This window comes from Melanotaenia boesemani, chromosome 5 (assembly GCF_017639745.1).
Source record: "Melanotaenia boesemani isolate fMelBoe1 chromosome 5, fMelBoe1.pri, whole genome shotgun sequence".
NCBI classification, from domain to species: Eukaryota; Metazoa; Chordata; class Actinopteri; order Atheriniformes; family Melanotaeniidae; genus Melanotaenia; species Melanotaenia boesemani.
This window is the reverse complement of record NC_055686.1, coordinates 4,894,065-4,906,564: the sequence shown is the minus strand read 5'-3', so window position 1 is coordinate 4,906,564 and position 12,500 is coordinate 4,894,065. Positions and strand designations below refer to the sequence as shown.

General features: G+C 42.4%; 3 protein-coding genes and 1 long non-coding RNA gene across 4 annotated transcripts in view; 1 reads left to right on the top strand and 3 right to left on the bottom strand.

The window, feature by feature from the left end:
* LOC121640415 overlaps positions 1–12,500 on the bottom strand; it is a 601,409-nt gene that overhangs the window by 85,237 nt on the left and 503,672 nt on the right. The gene's annotated exons all lie outside the window — the stretch shown is intronic.
* Positions 1–12,500, top strand: part of LOC121640441 — a 292,781-nt gene that overhangs the window by 174,720 nt on the left and 105,561 nt on the right. The gene's annotated exons all lie outside the window — the stretch shown is intronic.
* Positions 2,607–12,500, bottom strand: part of LOC121640578 — a 14,279-nt gene continuing 4,385 nt past the window's right edge. The window contains exons 2-3 of the long non-coding RNA XR_006010511.1: positions 11,519–11,522; positions 2,607–2,618 (exon numbers count right to left, since the gene is read on the bottom strand). This is a non-coding gene — a long non-coding RNA (uncharacterized LOC121640578). The remainder of the gene's footprint in view (positions 2,619–11,518; positions 11,523–12,500) is intronic.
* Positions 9,108–11,124, bottom strand: LOC121640490 (high affinity immunoglobulin gamma Fc receptor I-like). Its single transcript, XM_041986283.1, has 6 exons — positions 11,020–11,124; positions 10,867–10,902; positions 10,429–10,689; positions 10,107–10,349; positions 9,869–10,033; positions 9,108–9,677 (listed from the first exon to the last, which is right to left on the bottom strand). Exons 1-6 carry the CDS (start codon positions 11,048–11,050, stop codon positions 9,574–9,576), a joined length of 840 nt encoding a protein of 279 aa, XP_041842217.1. The 5' UTR covers positions 11,051–11,124; the 3' UTR covers positions 9,108–9,573.

The following is a 12,500-nucleotide window of genomic DNA, read 5'->3' as shown; positions in this document are numbered from 1 at the left end:
TCACTCATCTGGGTCTTGTATGATATAAAATGGATGTGCATCCCCAGGAAAATCTAACTGGTTTGTCTTTGCATTCATTAGATGAACCTTTCTTGCATGATGCCAAGTTACAGCATGATGTCCATTAGAAGGATGCAGCTCTATGAAGTCTGGATCGTATTAACTGATAATATTACTGCTTTTTACTTACCTTTCAATCTTTTGAGAACCAGTAGAACTGAATTGCTGTTTAAGGAGAAGGAAAAAATAGCTAAGATTACAGCGATTTTTCCGTTATAAAATGTTAGAGCTGACAAGAAAACCGTTGGTCCATAAACTGATTTTACGACACAAACTCCAGGTTTTCCGGCACAAACGTTTTTAAATTTATACAAACAAACTTTTTGGGATATTGGATTAAAACAAGGAAGAAGCTGGATGATGAAATTGTCGATGACTATCATCAAAACACAATGCCACCTTCTTCTAAAAACACACTACAACCTTCTTCTCTGTAAAATGAATTATTCTCCAGTTTTCTGGCTAATAAAATGCTGCACATCGGACGAATTGTAAACAACCATTTTCGTGGGGCTGCGTGAACGGTCTAACTTTTGAAATACCATTTAGCCTTTAGAAACCAAAGCAGCACAAACGATTTTTTCTGGACAAACCAGCACTAACGCAGCACAAACGATCGAGACCATTTTCACTGTTTTGCGTGGGGTGGGGGGGCAGCTTCACGCAGGATGGACAACTGATCTCTACACGAGACCAACTTAACATCACTAAGCACCAAACATCACAACCACACAGTTCACAGGAATATTACCACTCGCCGATGAAACCAAACACGTAACACACACCAAGGTGTGTTAATTCTCACCTTCCTTCCCGACGAGGGTCCCTCGATAACGAGTCTTTGTCCGGTCCCTCTTCCACGCCGTCGTTTCTCCCCAGCGAGCTGAACCTCCGCAGAAGACAGAAACGTACAATCCTAAGAATCCAACATACGTCCAAGTCTCCAACTTAAGTTTTCATCAATTAATGTTGCAGAAATACCTTTAAAAGAAGTTAAATGGATCCTCCAGGAGTGATGTGGCTTGCGTGGCCAAGACGTTGCAGCGTGCAGAGTAAACCCGGAAGTTAGATTTTTCCCTTCGTCTTCTTCTCCCTCTTTTTTTGTAAACTTTTTAGTCACAACTAGTGAAATTCTTCCGGGTTCTTGTTTGTCGTCCGCAGTGTTCGGTCCCAAGATGCGCAGCGAATTTGTACCTTCTCGATGCAGCGCGAACGCGTGGGTTCTCTGATTGGACAAAAGCCCTTGGGGTAAAATGCGGATTGGACAATGCAGCATTTCGGCCCAGCAATTGGACAGTCTTATGCATAATGAGCTGAAAGCCTCTTCAGCAGGTTGCACCATTAAGCAGTGTCCAGCAAGACACATTCCTCTCGCTAGTGACAACTTTTACTGTAATTCAGGATTCTGCTGCCAGTGTTTCTGGCTGCACGTGTGCACTTTAAGATGCTCTTTGGTAGAAACAAACCCTTATGATTTAGGTTGTAATCCAACAACTTAGATACTTTCTCCTGCTGACACTTAACTTATTGCTGTTGATATAATTTAAACTGCTGCAAGTTGAATTAACTTATTGCTCTCAGCTGTGTGCTGCAATTGGCAAAGTTCCCTTGCTGCAGAACCAAAGAGGATTGAGGCTTACTAAAAAATAAAAAATGTCAAATTGTTAAAATTTGAAAAAACGTGAAATATTGGAATTTACCAGCATTATTTTTACAATAATTTATTGAACATTCCAGCATTTTAGCACATTAAAACGCTATATTTCTACTATTGACTCCAGCTTAATAATTATCTCTGCAAAGTATTTTAAACCATTTAAACTGCTTTAGAGCATCTTCACACTTTTGAACTCAGCTTGTGCCACTGTAACGATACCAAGATGTAAATGTTTCTCAACGTCAAAGACTTTACAGCTTCTACCTAGTAGGATGATGGTTAAGTAAGTTGCTCCTGGTGTGTGTACTCACAGGTTTGATGTCAGTCAGGGATGTTGTTTCATATGCTGTCTGCAGAGTACATATGTTTTCCGTCTTACACTATTCTTTATGTAATTATATTTATTCTGTGTAGTTTTCAGCAGTACAAAATTAAATATTTTTACTATCCTAAGAATATGTGCATTTAATTTCCCTCATCCAACATGACTCAGCATAGCGCATTCACACGTGCTGTTATTACACAACAGCATTTTTCTAGTTTTTGTTTGATTGTTTTCTTTTTCCAATATTTTTTGTGGCCTGCCTGTTCTGATCGACAGTCCTTACCGGTTAGTGGCAATAACACACTACTAAAATGTTGTTTGTTGTCCGCCAATGACACACAAGAAGAAGACAGAGTGGAGGAATACAGAACAAGCTCCTTTAAAAGGTAATTACGGAAGATTCTGTCAAATCTTTACGATACATTCTCCCGTATTTTTACTGACTTTTCTTAGAGTGTGGTGAAGTTGTCAGTGTATGGGATATACATTAACACCTTCACCACTTCTTACAATAGACCTTACCTTTTCAAACCAGATGGTCTACATCCAAATCACACAGGTTCTCATCTCCTCACACTGAACAGAGAACTCACCCTCCACTCCTGCAAAGCTCTCTGATTGATGGTCCAGCCAGAACACAGCTCCCCCAGTTAGATCCTCCCCAGTTACACATCATGTACCAGTACACATCACCAGTAGACACTATAACCATCCCTCTCCATATCAATACATACTGTCAGATGTCTCCTTCCCATTAATACAACTCCAGGTACAAAACCCACACCAGTGATCTCAGAACCGAACTTTCCTGCATCATTTAACACGGCTTTTTAAATGTCAGGTCACTGTTAAACAAATCTTTATTATTAATGATCTGATTTTAGATAAAAACATCGACTGTCTCTTGTTAACTGATACCTTGCTTGGCACTGAAGCTTCATCCCCAAATTTTATTTTTTATTTTCTATCAGGGAGGTAAAAAAGGTGGTGGAACAGCTTCAATTGCACAACGAACAATATCAGCACAAATAATCTCATTAACTAATTATTCAACATTTGAGCATCGTTTGTTTTTAACAAGCTGCCTGTTTTATTCATCACAGTTTATCGACCACCAAACCCTCCTTCCTGTTTTATTAAAGAGTTTTCTGTATTTTTATCAGTCATACACATAAAATATAATAAGATGTTAATAACTGGTGATTTTAACTTACATATCGATAACAGTAGCGATCCCTATGCCTGACAGTTTTAACCTTTTAAACAGTGTTGGGGTAGTTTCCTTTTTTTACTCTAAAAAGTAATTAGTTACTAGTTACTCGTTACTTCTGTAAATTGTAATGAAATTACTTTACTAGTTACTGCATTTGAAAAGTAACGTCACTTATTACTTTACTTTAGCATTTCTTAATTCACCGTGTAAACATGGACAAACATCATAGCCGAATCATCACTGCCTGTCTGCACAGTGTTTACTGTTTATTGTAAACAAAATGTCTTTAAAACCATAAGAACAACTTCCCTGTCTGTGGGAAGAAATGGACACACTTGTCTCATAATCAGTCTTATAATCAGTCTCATAACAGTCTTGGACCTTCTTACTTATCAGACCTACTTTAGATTATGAACCCTCGTGGACCCTGAGATGCTCCGGTACCGGCCTCTTGGTTGTTCCCAAAGTCAGAACCAAGACTTATGGTGAGTCCTCGTTCCACCACTACGGGCCTCGTCTGTGGAACAGCCTGCCAGAGAACCTCAGGGCTGCAGAGACTGTTCATGTTTTTAAAAACAGGCTCAAGACCTTTCTTTTTAGTTTAGCTTATAGCTGAATTTTATTTTGTTTTGATTTTTGCTTATTTAACCAAATAATCTTCTGTTATTTTTACCACCTATTTATATGGCTTTCTGTTGTTTTACTGTTTTATTGCTTCATTTTTACCCAAGTGCAGTTTTTTATAAACACTTTTATTTTATTTTTTTCTTAACTCTTTTTGTATTTTGATTCGTGTCACTCTTAGCTTATTGTTTACAAGTGTATTTATTCTTGTTTTTAATGTTTAACTCCAGTGTTTTCCTCCATCTGGAGCAACTGAGATTTAAATTAATTTTAAATTTGTTCGAGTCTCTGACTGGAGTTTCTTTCCTTGGCTATCCCGTGTTAATAAGCGTTTGGCCATCATAAACCAGTCCAGAAAGTACAAAGTCAGCAAAAAGAGACAAAGACAAAGCAGGACAACAGGTACGAGCAGCAGCATCTTGGCCGGTGGTCGGACAGAGCGGACACAGGAAGAAGAGGCTGAGTTAGCAGACTTAGGTCTGTTCAGGTTTGGACAAGAACATTTTCAATTACTGTTTCTACTGTTTTTAATTAAAATGCAATTAAATACATTTTCCAGACATTACTAGAAGTTGAGTTTACAATATTAATGTCTGTGTCTATTATTTGATTCAGTCGTCCATTAAAATCCATTTAAATTAAAAAATGTTGCTTTTTGAGTCAAATGTTAATTTATTAAAATGTGATTAATCGAGATTCATTAAATACAAAGCCTGTAATTAATAAGATTATGTTTTTAATCAGGTCCCACCCGTTATAAATGTGTGTGTTTATATTGAGTGTTGAGTTATAGAAACATTTTGCTTATAAAGTTTATACACATTTAATTTTACAGAATAAAAGACTCTCCATGACTGATTATGTTACACTTGACAAACTACAGCATTTCATCCATTTCCACACAGCTTCATCACCACTAACTCCACAGCATCCATGGCGCCACACCGGGGCTAGGGGGTGCTACAGCCCCGTGATAAATCTGTGTAGCCCCATTAAGCCCCCCCAAGAAATTAGATTATAAAAAATATAATTATGAATTTATATATAATATTATAATAAAGGAATGTATTAGTTTAAAAACAGTTTGCGGAGATTCTCCGCTTGCATGTTTCTTCTGTGCACTGATTAAGAGGGGACAGAGGGCGGGTGGAAACTTTTTGTTGAAACTCACGCTAGGCTGAGGTGGTCCGAATCATTAGATACAAATTGTTTGCACTTCTCGTTGCGCCTGCACTGTGTAGTATGTTAAATTTATCTCGCAATCAGTTTAATTTCTTAAGTTATGTTGTGATCCGAGGCAATAAAAGCAATGCATAGTTGATTTCATTAATTATGCATGTAGAATAAATGCGTTTGTTGCATTCTGTATGTGTTGCTTGTTTATCACATGGTCGCTGTCTGGTGCTGAATCTTGCACCTTTCCACGAGAAAACATTTTTGCCGTTGCTTTGTGGCTCGTTGTAGGCCTGGTTATTTTGCTGAATGTTCTTTGGCTAATTCAGTTAAATTGCTGTGTATCTTAGCCACTTTTATTGAAAAAATCGATAACCTATGTATAAAGTTACCTAAGTCATGGAAATCTGTTATTTTCTTAGCACCCCCACGTATTGGTCAAGTCCCTCATTAGCACCAGGAGAAAAAAAATCCTGGCGCCGTGCCTGCTCCACAGTCTGATCTTACCAGTGACAGTGAGGGTGATGCTGTTACTGGTTGCTCCCTCTCTGGACTCACACCAGTAAACTCCAGAGTCCTTTTTGAGGACAACACTGATGTTACAGGAGGACCAAACTTATTTTACCTTTCCATCAAAGTTCTCAGCTCAGTCTCAGTCCTTAGAGAGCAATGTTTTAGTTTAACCACAAGAGGGCGGTGTTGTCTAACTGTCACACTTGATGTGTTTCTGAGGGAAAATCCAGTCTTCATACAGATTTATAGTTCTAGTTCAAGATTATTTCTACAACACGTTTACAATGACCAGTGCTGCACAGCAGAACAATAAACACTCCAAAATAAATACAGTTAAACCATAAAAAATGAAAACACACACACATTAAGTTACTTAAAAGTAAGAAAAATACCTGCTATAATTAACCATCTCGACTAGGAATCAAAACCCAAGACAAAAAGTGTGTTTTAAGCAAGTATTTAAAAGCAGAGATGGATTGAGCACTTTGTAATTTAGGGGTCAGCACAGAGAAGGTTCTCTCACCTCTAGAGATATATCTGGTTCAAGGAACCTCCAGAAGCAACTGTGAGGAGAACCTCAGAGCTCTAATCGGAGCGTGCTTGGTTTGAAGCTTGGACAAATACAGAGGAGCCAAGCCATTTAGCGCTTTATAAGCTAGTAACAACGTTTTAAACTGAACCCTGTAACTAAAGGGGAGCCAGTGAAGCTCCGCAAAGACGGGAGTCATATGGTCAAAGTCTCTTTCCAGTCAACATTCGGGCAGCAGCGTTTTGAGCCAGCTGGAGGCAGTGAAGAGATGCTTCTAATGCCATAATAAAGAGAATTACACATAAGCAAAGCATATGCAGTAATGCTGCGTTTGCCAGCAGCACAGCTTGTTGTGAAGTCTGGCACAAGCCTGTAAATAACCACTGATCCGAGTCGAGTGTGTTTCCAGGAATACAAGTAAAGTGGATTCCTCGGAGGATCATCTTTGTATTTTTATCTGTCTAAAACATTTCAGACTTTGTCTATTACAGGATTTGCATGATGTTTAGTTTGATCATAACTACTGATGACATGAATTGGCTACATTAGTAAAGAAAATGTACATTCACTGCAAAAGATGGTGAGGGTCTGTGCAGCCGTTCAAAACACCTTTTTCTTCCTTTCCCGAGTCACACAACAGCTTTACTGCTCAACACTGTCCCCACAGTTTCTGCTGGTACGACTCTGTTTGCTCCAAGGACCCCAAAAATAGACTGTATGTAAATGATGCAGAAGATGGATAAATGCTGGAACTTTGCAGTGGGTGCTTCCCCACAGTGGGTGGCTGTCTGGGGTGGTCTGGTCCTCCTTGTCTGAAACTGAGGTCGGAACTAGGAGGTGAACTCTGAACTCAGCACTGCCCTCTAGTGGATGTATTGGTTAACAACCATGACATCTGCCCGAATTCCATCAATATGTGGATTGTCCCACCAAAGAAAATAAAAGACTGGATCTTCTGTATCCAAACACCAGGGATGAATACACTGCCACAGCTCTCCCTCCTCTTGGCCAATCAGACCACAATCTCAGTCTGTTGACCCCAAAGTCTGTCCCACTTGCTCAGCGACAGCCTGTGGACAGAAAGACAGTGAGGAGGTGGACTGAGGACGCTGCTGAAGCACTACAGGACTGCTTGGAGTCAACGGGATGTTCTCTGTCAGCCACACGGGGAGGACATCAACAAGATGACAGACTGCATCAGATTCTGTGGAGCAATCACCGTTCCCACCCGGCCTGTTTCCCCAATAATAAACCTTGGACCACCAGCGACCTGAAGGCCATTCTCAACCAGAAAAAGAGAGTTTTCAGGTCAGGAGACCAGGAAGAAAAGAGGAGGGTGCAACAGGAACTCAGGGTGTTACTGAGGAGGAGGAAGGACGACTAGCAGAGGAAGATGGAAGCCAAACTCCAGCAGAATAATGTGAGGGACGTGTGGACGAAGATGAAGGAGATCACAGGTTGGAAGGAGACAAGCAGGCAGCTTCCAGACAGCCAGGAGAGACCTGATGAGATGAACTGGTTTTTTAACAGGTTCAGGTCTCAGCTGCTCAGTATCTCCACTTCACAACGTGACCTCCTCACACCCCCTCTCTTTTGCACAACATCTCTCCCCTCCTCCTCCTCCTCATCCTCCTTAGATGAATCCCATACCTCCCCCGCTTGGCGGTGACGACAGGCCAGGTTAAGAGACAGATGGAGAAAGTACACCAGTAGAAGACTGCAGGACCAGATGGGGTTTGGCCCAGTATCCTGAAGACCTGCACCAACCAGCTGTCTCATTTTTTAGTCTGAGCCTGAGTCAGGAGAGAGTTCCAGTTTTCTGGAAGACGTCTTGCTTGGTTCCTGTCCCCAAGAAGTCCAGACCATCCAACCTCAACGACTACCGTCCAGTGGTCCTCACATCGCATGTGACAAAGGTGTTGGAAATGCTGTGTAGGAGCCATAACTATAAACATGTTTCATGTTTGTACTTTGTTGATGTGTACACACTTAATTGGTGTTTGGGAAGTGGGTGTGACACTTGGGTTGTAAGTGGTGATAAATAATTGCTGTCACCTGGGCGCTTGGTCGGTACTTGATGATGTAGAGGTGGGGTGAGCCGGGGAGCGTTATTGTTTGTTGACCGCATACGCTTTCGAGAGGAAATAAGAAAGAATGTTATTCATAGAAATATGGAATATGCATTGTTTTGTACTCACGTAAATGAGGATAATAATGGATTATGAGAAAGTAAGAATAAACAATTGCAAGACAAGAAGAACGTAGTGCGCGTCGTCAAGTTCACTCCCCTGTTTAGCCTGCTGCGGCTGAGCAAGTTGGCGTTGGATATCTAGCCACAATATGCTGGTCTTGGCCAACCTGAGACTGCAGATGAAGGATCTGCTGGACCCTCTGCAGTCTGCCTACCAGCCCCAATGTGTGTGTTGATGATGCCGTCATCTACCTGCTGCAGAGCCCTTCTGTCTGTCTGTACGGACTGTTAATATTTTTATATTGTGTAAATAAGTTAAAAATTAACTAAATAAAAAAAGCAATTTTGAAATTTCATAAGAAAGGATTTAAGAAGATTCTTAAGAAGACAAAATATAAAGACAAACAATTACTCACAGGGAGAATTTAGAATGTGGGAGGAAGCCGGAGAACCCAGAGAGAACCCACACATTCACCTGGAGAACATGCAAACTCCACTGATGGAACCTTCCTCCACCCAAGGCTCGAACCAGCAACCTTTCTGCTGTGATGGTGGGGTGATAACCACCCCACCATCATGCAGCCCCTTAATTAATATCCATGAACTGTATCTGTGAAAGTGTCCCAAGATGATTTAAATATGAAATTTACAGCTGAACCTCTGTCCATATTTACCTTTGAGAGGCTCTCTATGCTTTTTTTTACCCAGTCATGTTACTAACCTGTTGACATCTAACTTAGTTGAACGATCATCCAGCTGGTTCTGTTTAGTGCTGCTTACTTATTCAGCTTTTTCTTGTCTCGTGTAAAGACGTCCCACTGCCTGAAAATACAGGATAATCTGATATTCTCCATGAAACAGGAAAAGTTTCCCTTTTCAAGCTTCAAGTAATTCATTGTGGCTTTATTTACATTTTACACATCATGTTGGTTTTCCTGGAAACAGGGTGTTTAGAGTTAGTACATTTATAAAATGAGGACTATTTTGTTCCATATTTTATGCCCGTACACTTTGCAAGTGAATTGAAGTCGGGCCTCCTCCAACAACGACAAAATCCTCATAAGACACGTTCTGAGAGATAAAGAATGATATTTGTAGGATGAATATAAATAAAGAGTAAAAACTGGATGACGTGTCCATATTTATTCTCCTTCAGAAAAAAGTTTAAATGAAGCTGAGGAGGGTGCTAGCGCCTCCTTAACACATGCTGAGCTCAGTTCTGGAAACATGTGGTTTCTAAAGTTTGAAGACAAGAAGAGCAGAAGAAGAGAGAGATGAGATGTTCAGCTCAGTTTAAATGATGCTCTGTGGTGACATCATTATGGTCATCATCCAATCCCTGATCAGCCTGGGAGGATGGAGTCATCACCATGGAGACGGGTACGTCACTTCCTACAGACAGAGCAGGTTAGAAAGAAAATGTAGATTATTGATCAACACAAGAAGAAGAATTCAGTTTAGTGATGTACAAGTCATGAAGGAATCGTTCAATACTAAAGAATCACTTTACTGACTTGTGAATCATTACTCAGCTCCGTTGACTCATTGATTGATTGACAGGTCAGTGAATGGTTCAGTGTTACCTGTGTCTCTGTGTCGATATAAAGACACCATGAGGAGGGTGGAGATGAAGTACGGACAGAACACCAGTAGGTGGAGGAGCAGAGTGAACACAAGATGGAGGGACGATGAGGATGAGATGAGGGGCGGTGCAACTGATGTAGGCGGGGTTGTGGTTGTAAGTTTGCCTGCAGAGAGAATCCCACCTGGTCAGGTGACTGTGGATGAAATAAGTGTTGAAATGAGAGTGAAGCTCCTCACCTGTGACAGAGATCCAGCTGGGTGGAGACTCTCCATGACTGCTGATGTTACACCTGTAGAGACCTCCATCAGACCTGGTAACATGGTGGAGGGTCATGTTACCTGTAGACTCAGTTCTGATGAGGGAGCCATCTTTATAAAAAGCAGCTGGGAGGTTGGAGGGAGACTTTGATTGACAGCTCAGAGTGAGGTCATCTCCCTCCATCACAGGGAGGACAGGACTCTGCAGGATCACTGATCCACCTCAACACAGAGACAAACTACAGCATTTCATCCATTTCCACACAGCTTCATCACCACTAACTCCACAGTCTGATCTTACCAGTGACAGTGAGGGTGATGCTGTTACTGGTTGCTCCCTCTCTGGACTCACACCAGTAAACTCCAGAGTCCCTTGTGAAGACAACACTGATGTTACAGGATGAACCAGCTGCTTTCCTCCATCTATCTCCACACTCAGACAGTTGTCTGGTGGTGTTTCTCCTCACCGTCCATCCAGCAGAGCTGTCGTCCTCCTCACAGATCAGAGACACAAAGTCTCCTTCAAACAGCTGAGATCTGCTGGGACTGATGTTCAGACGAGCTGTGAAGGATGAAATGACACAACAATGATCCTTTCCATGAATGTGACATTAAATCCTCTCAGAGAGTCTCAGAGAAGAGACCTGGACCACCAGAGTCAGACCTGAACCAGTAAAGACAGACAGTCTCCTGCTGTCAGACAGGGTTTCTTGGACAGAAGCAGAAGAAGTTTACTAACCTCCGTTTGTTGTGCAGCACAGCAGTGAGATCAGAGCTGCAGAGAAATGACACTCAGCTCAGTTGGAGCTTTAATGACGGCTCTGCTGTGGGAAGCAGCAGTGATCATCTCTCAACATTTACACACCAACACACATCCAGCAGATGGACTCACCCAGCAGCATCTGGACACATGTTCCCTCCATTCTGCAGCTGGATGGAATCAGACCAGCAGCAGTTTGACTGACAGGAAAACCCTCCTCTTCCTCTTTGTGTGCTGCTACACGTCAGATTTGTTTCCTGTTTTGCTCTGCAGCACAAACCACATCTACCTACAAGAACAGAGGTGCTGATCAACACATGCTCACATGAGATCACATGGTAACAAGCCGGAAAGATTTTTAACTTTCACTTCAGCTGTCAGTTGTTTCATTTTTCTTATTTGTACCAAAGTTCATTTAACTACTTTGTCCAGCACATTTATCCACAGCTTGCCACACGTGTGTTCGAACTAAATCTGAAAGGAAAGTGTGTCCAAGCTTTTGAATGGTCGTGTACATGATGTCCATCCTTCTTTGTGCAGGAATGTTTATCTACACAATAACAACAAACATGTTCTTCGGAGTTCATTTCTTCATGTTAAAAATCTTTTTTTTTTTTTTTTTTTTTTTAACCTGTCTTGTCCAGCATCGTTGCAAACAGAATAATTGTCTGGCTGCCGTCTGGTGCTGGGCAATTTTACTCTATCAAGCAGGGATTTATACTACATGTATAAAGTCCCTCTTGATGAAAAACTTTATTAAATCAGACTCTTAATGCTGGACTCGACCGGAGGGGACAGAGAGAGAGAGAGAGAAGAGAAAGTAGAGAGAAGAGGGAGGGGAGAGAGAGGGTGTGGGGGAGTGCGGGTGGGGACTTGAAACATCATACAGAAGACCATGTAATCCATACTACTTACAACATATATAGCTAAGATCATCCTAGCCAGTAGGTCATTACACAACTAGTTGATAATAGTAACAATAATAATAATAAGAGTAAGAGTAATAATAATAATAAGAACAGAAATAATAAAAAAAGAAAAAAAATATGATAATAGATATAAGTGAAACTGCTGTATTCAACAACATGCGCAGAGAAACCTGTGTGGATGTGTTGGAGAACTCGGCCACACGGCGACGCAAAGACTGTGTGGAGACATTCAGGAAGGAGTGACCATGCAGAGTGATCATGCAGATGCCACCTCACTTGAACAGAGGCCAGAGTCAGGCCAGCGGTCCCGAGACCCAGGCCACCAGCCCCCCCGCAGGCAACAGATCCCGACCGGTCCACAGAGACGACCACTCGCCCGCCCAGGAAGGCAGCAGCAGGAGACCCCAGCAGGAGCCGCCCCGCGGACACAGGGCACCGGCCCCGGCGGGCCGAGGCCAGCAGTCCTCGACCCCCCCCGGGCACCGGCCGCCCGGGACAGACGGGGCAGAGGGCCCGGGCCCAGGAGCGCAGGGACACCCCCCTCCCCCACAGGCCGAGGGCCAGCACGCCACCCGGGGGGACCCGGCCCGCCCAGACGGCCACCACCAGAGGCCAGCCCCACACCCCAGCGCCCAGCCGCACACCCCGAGAACCAGTCCTGCCCCCCCCAGACCAACACACAGG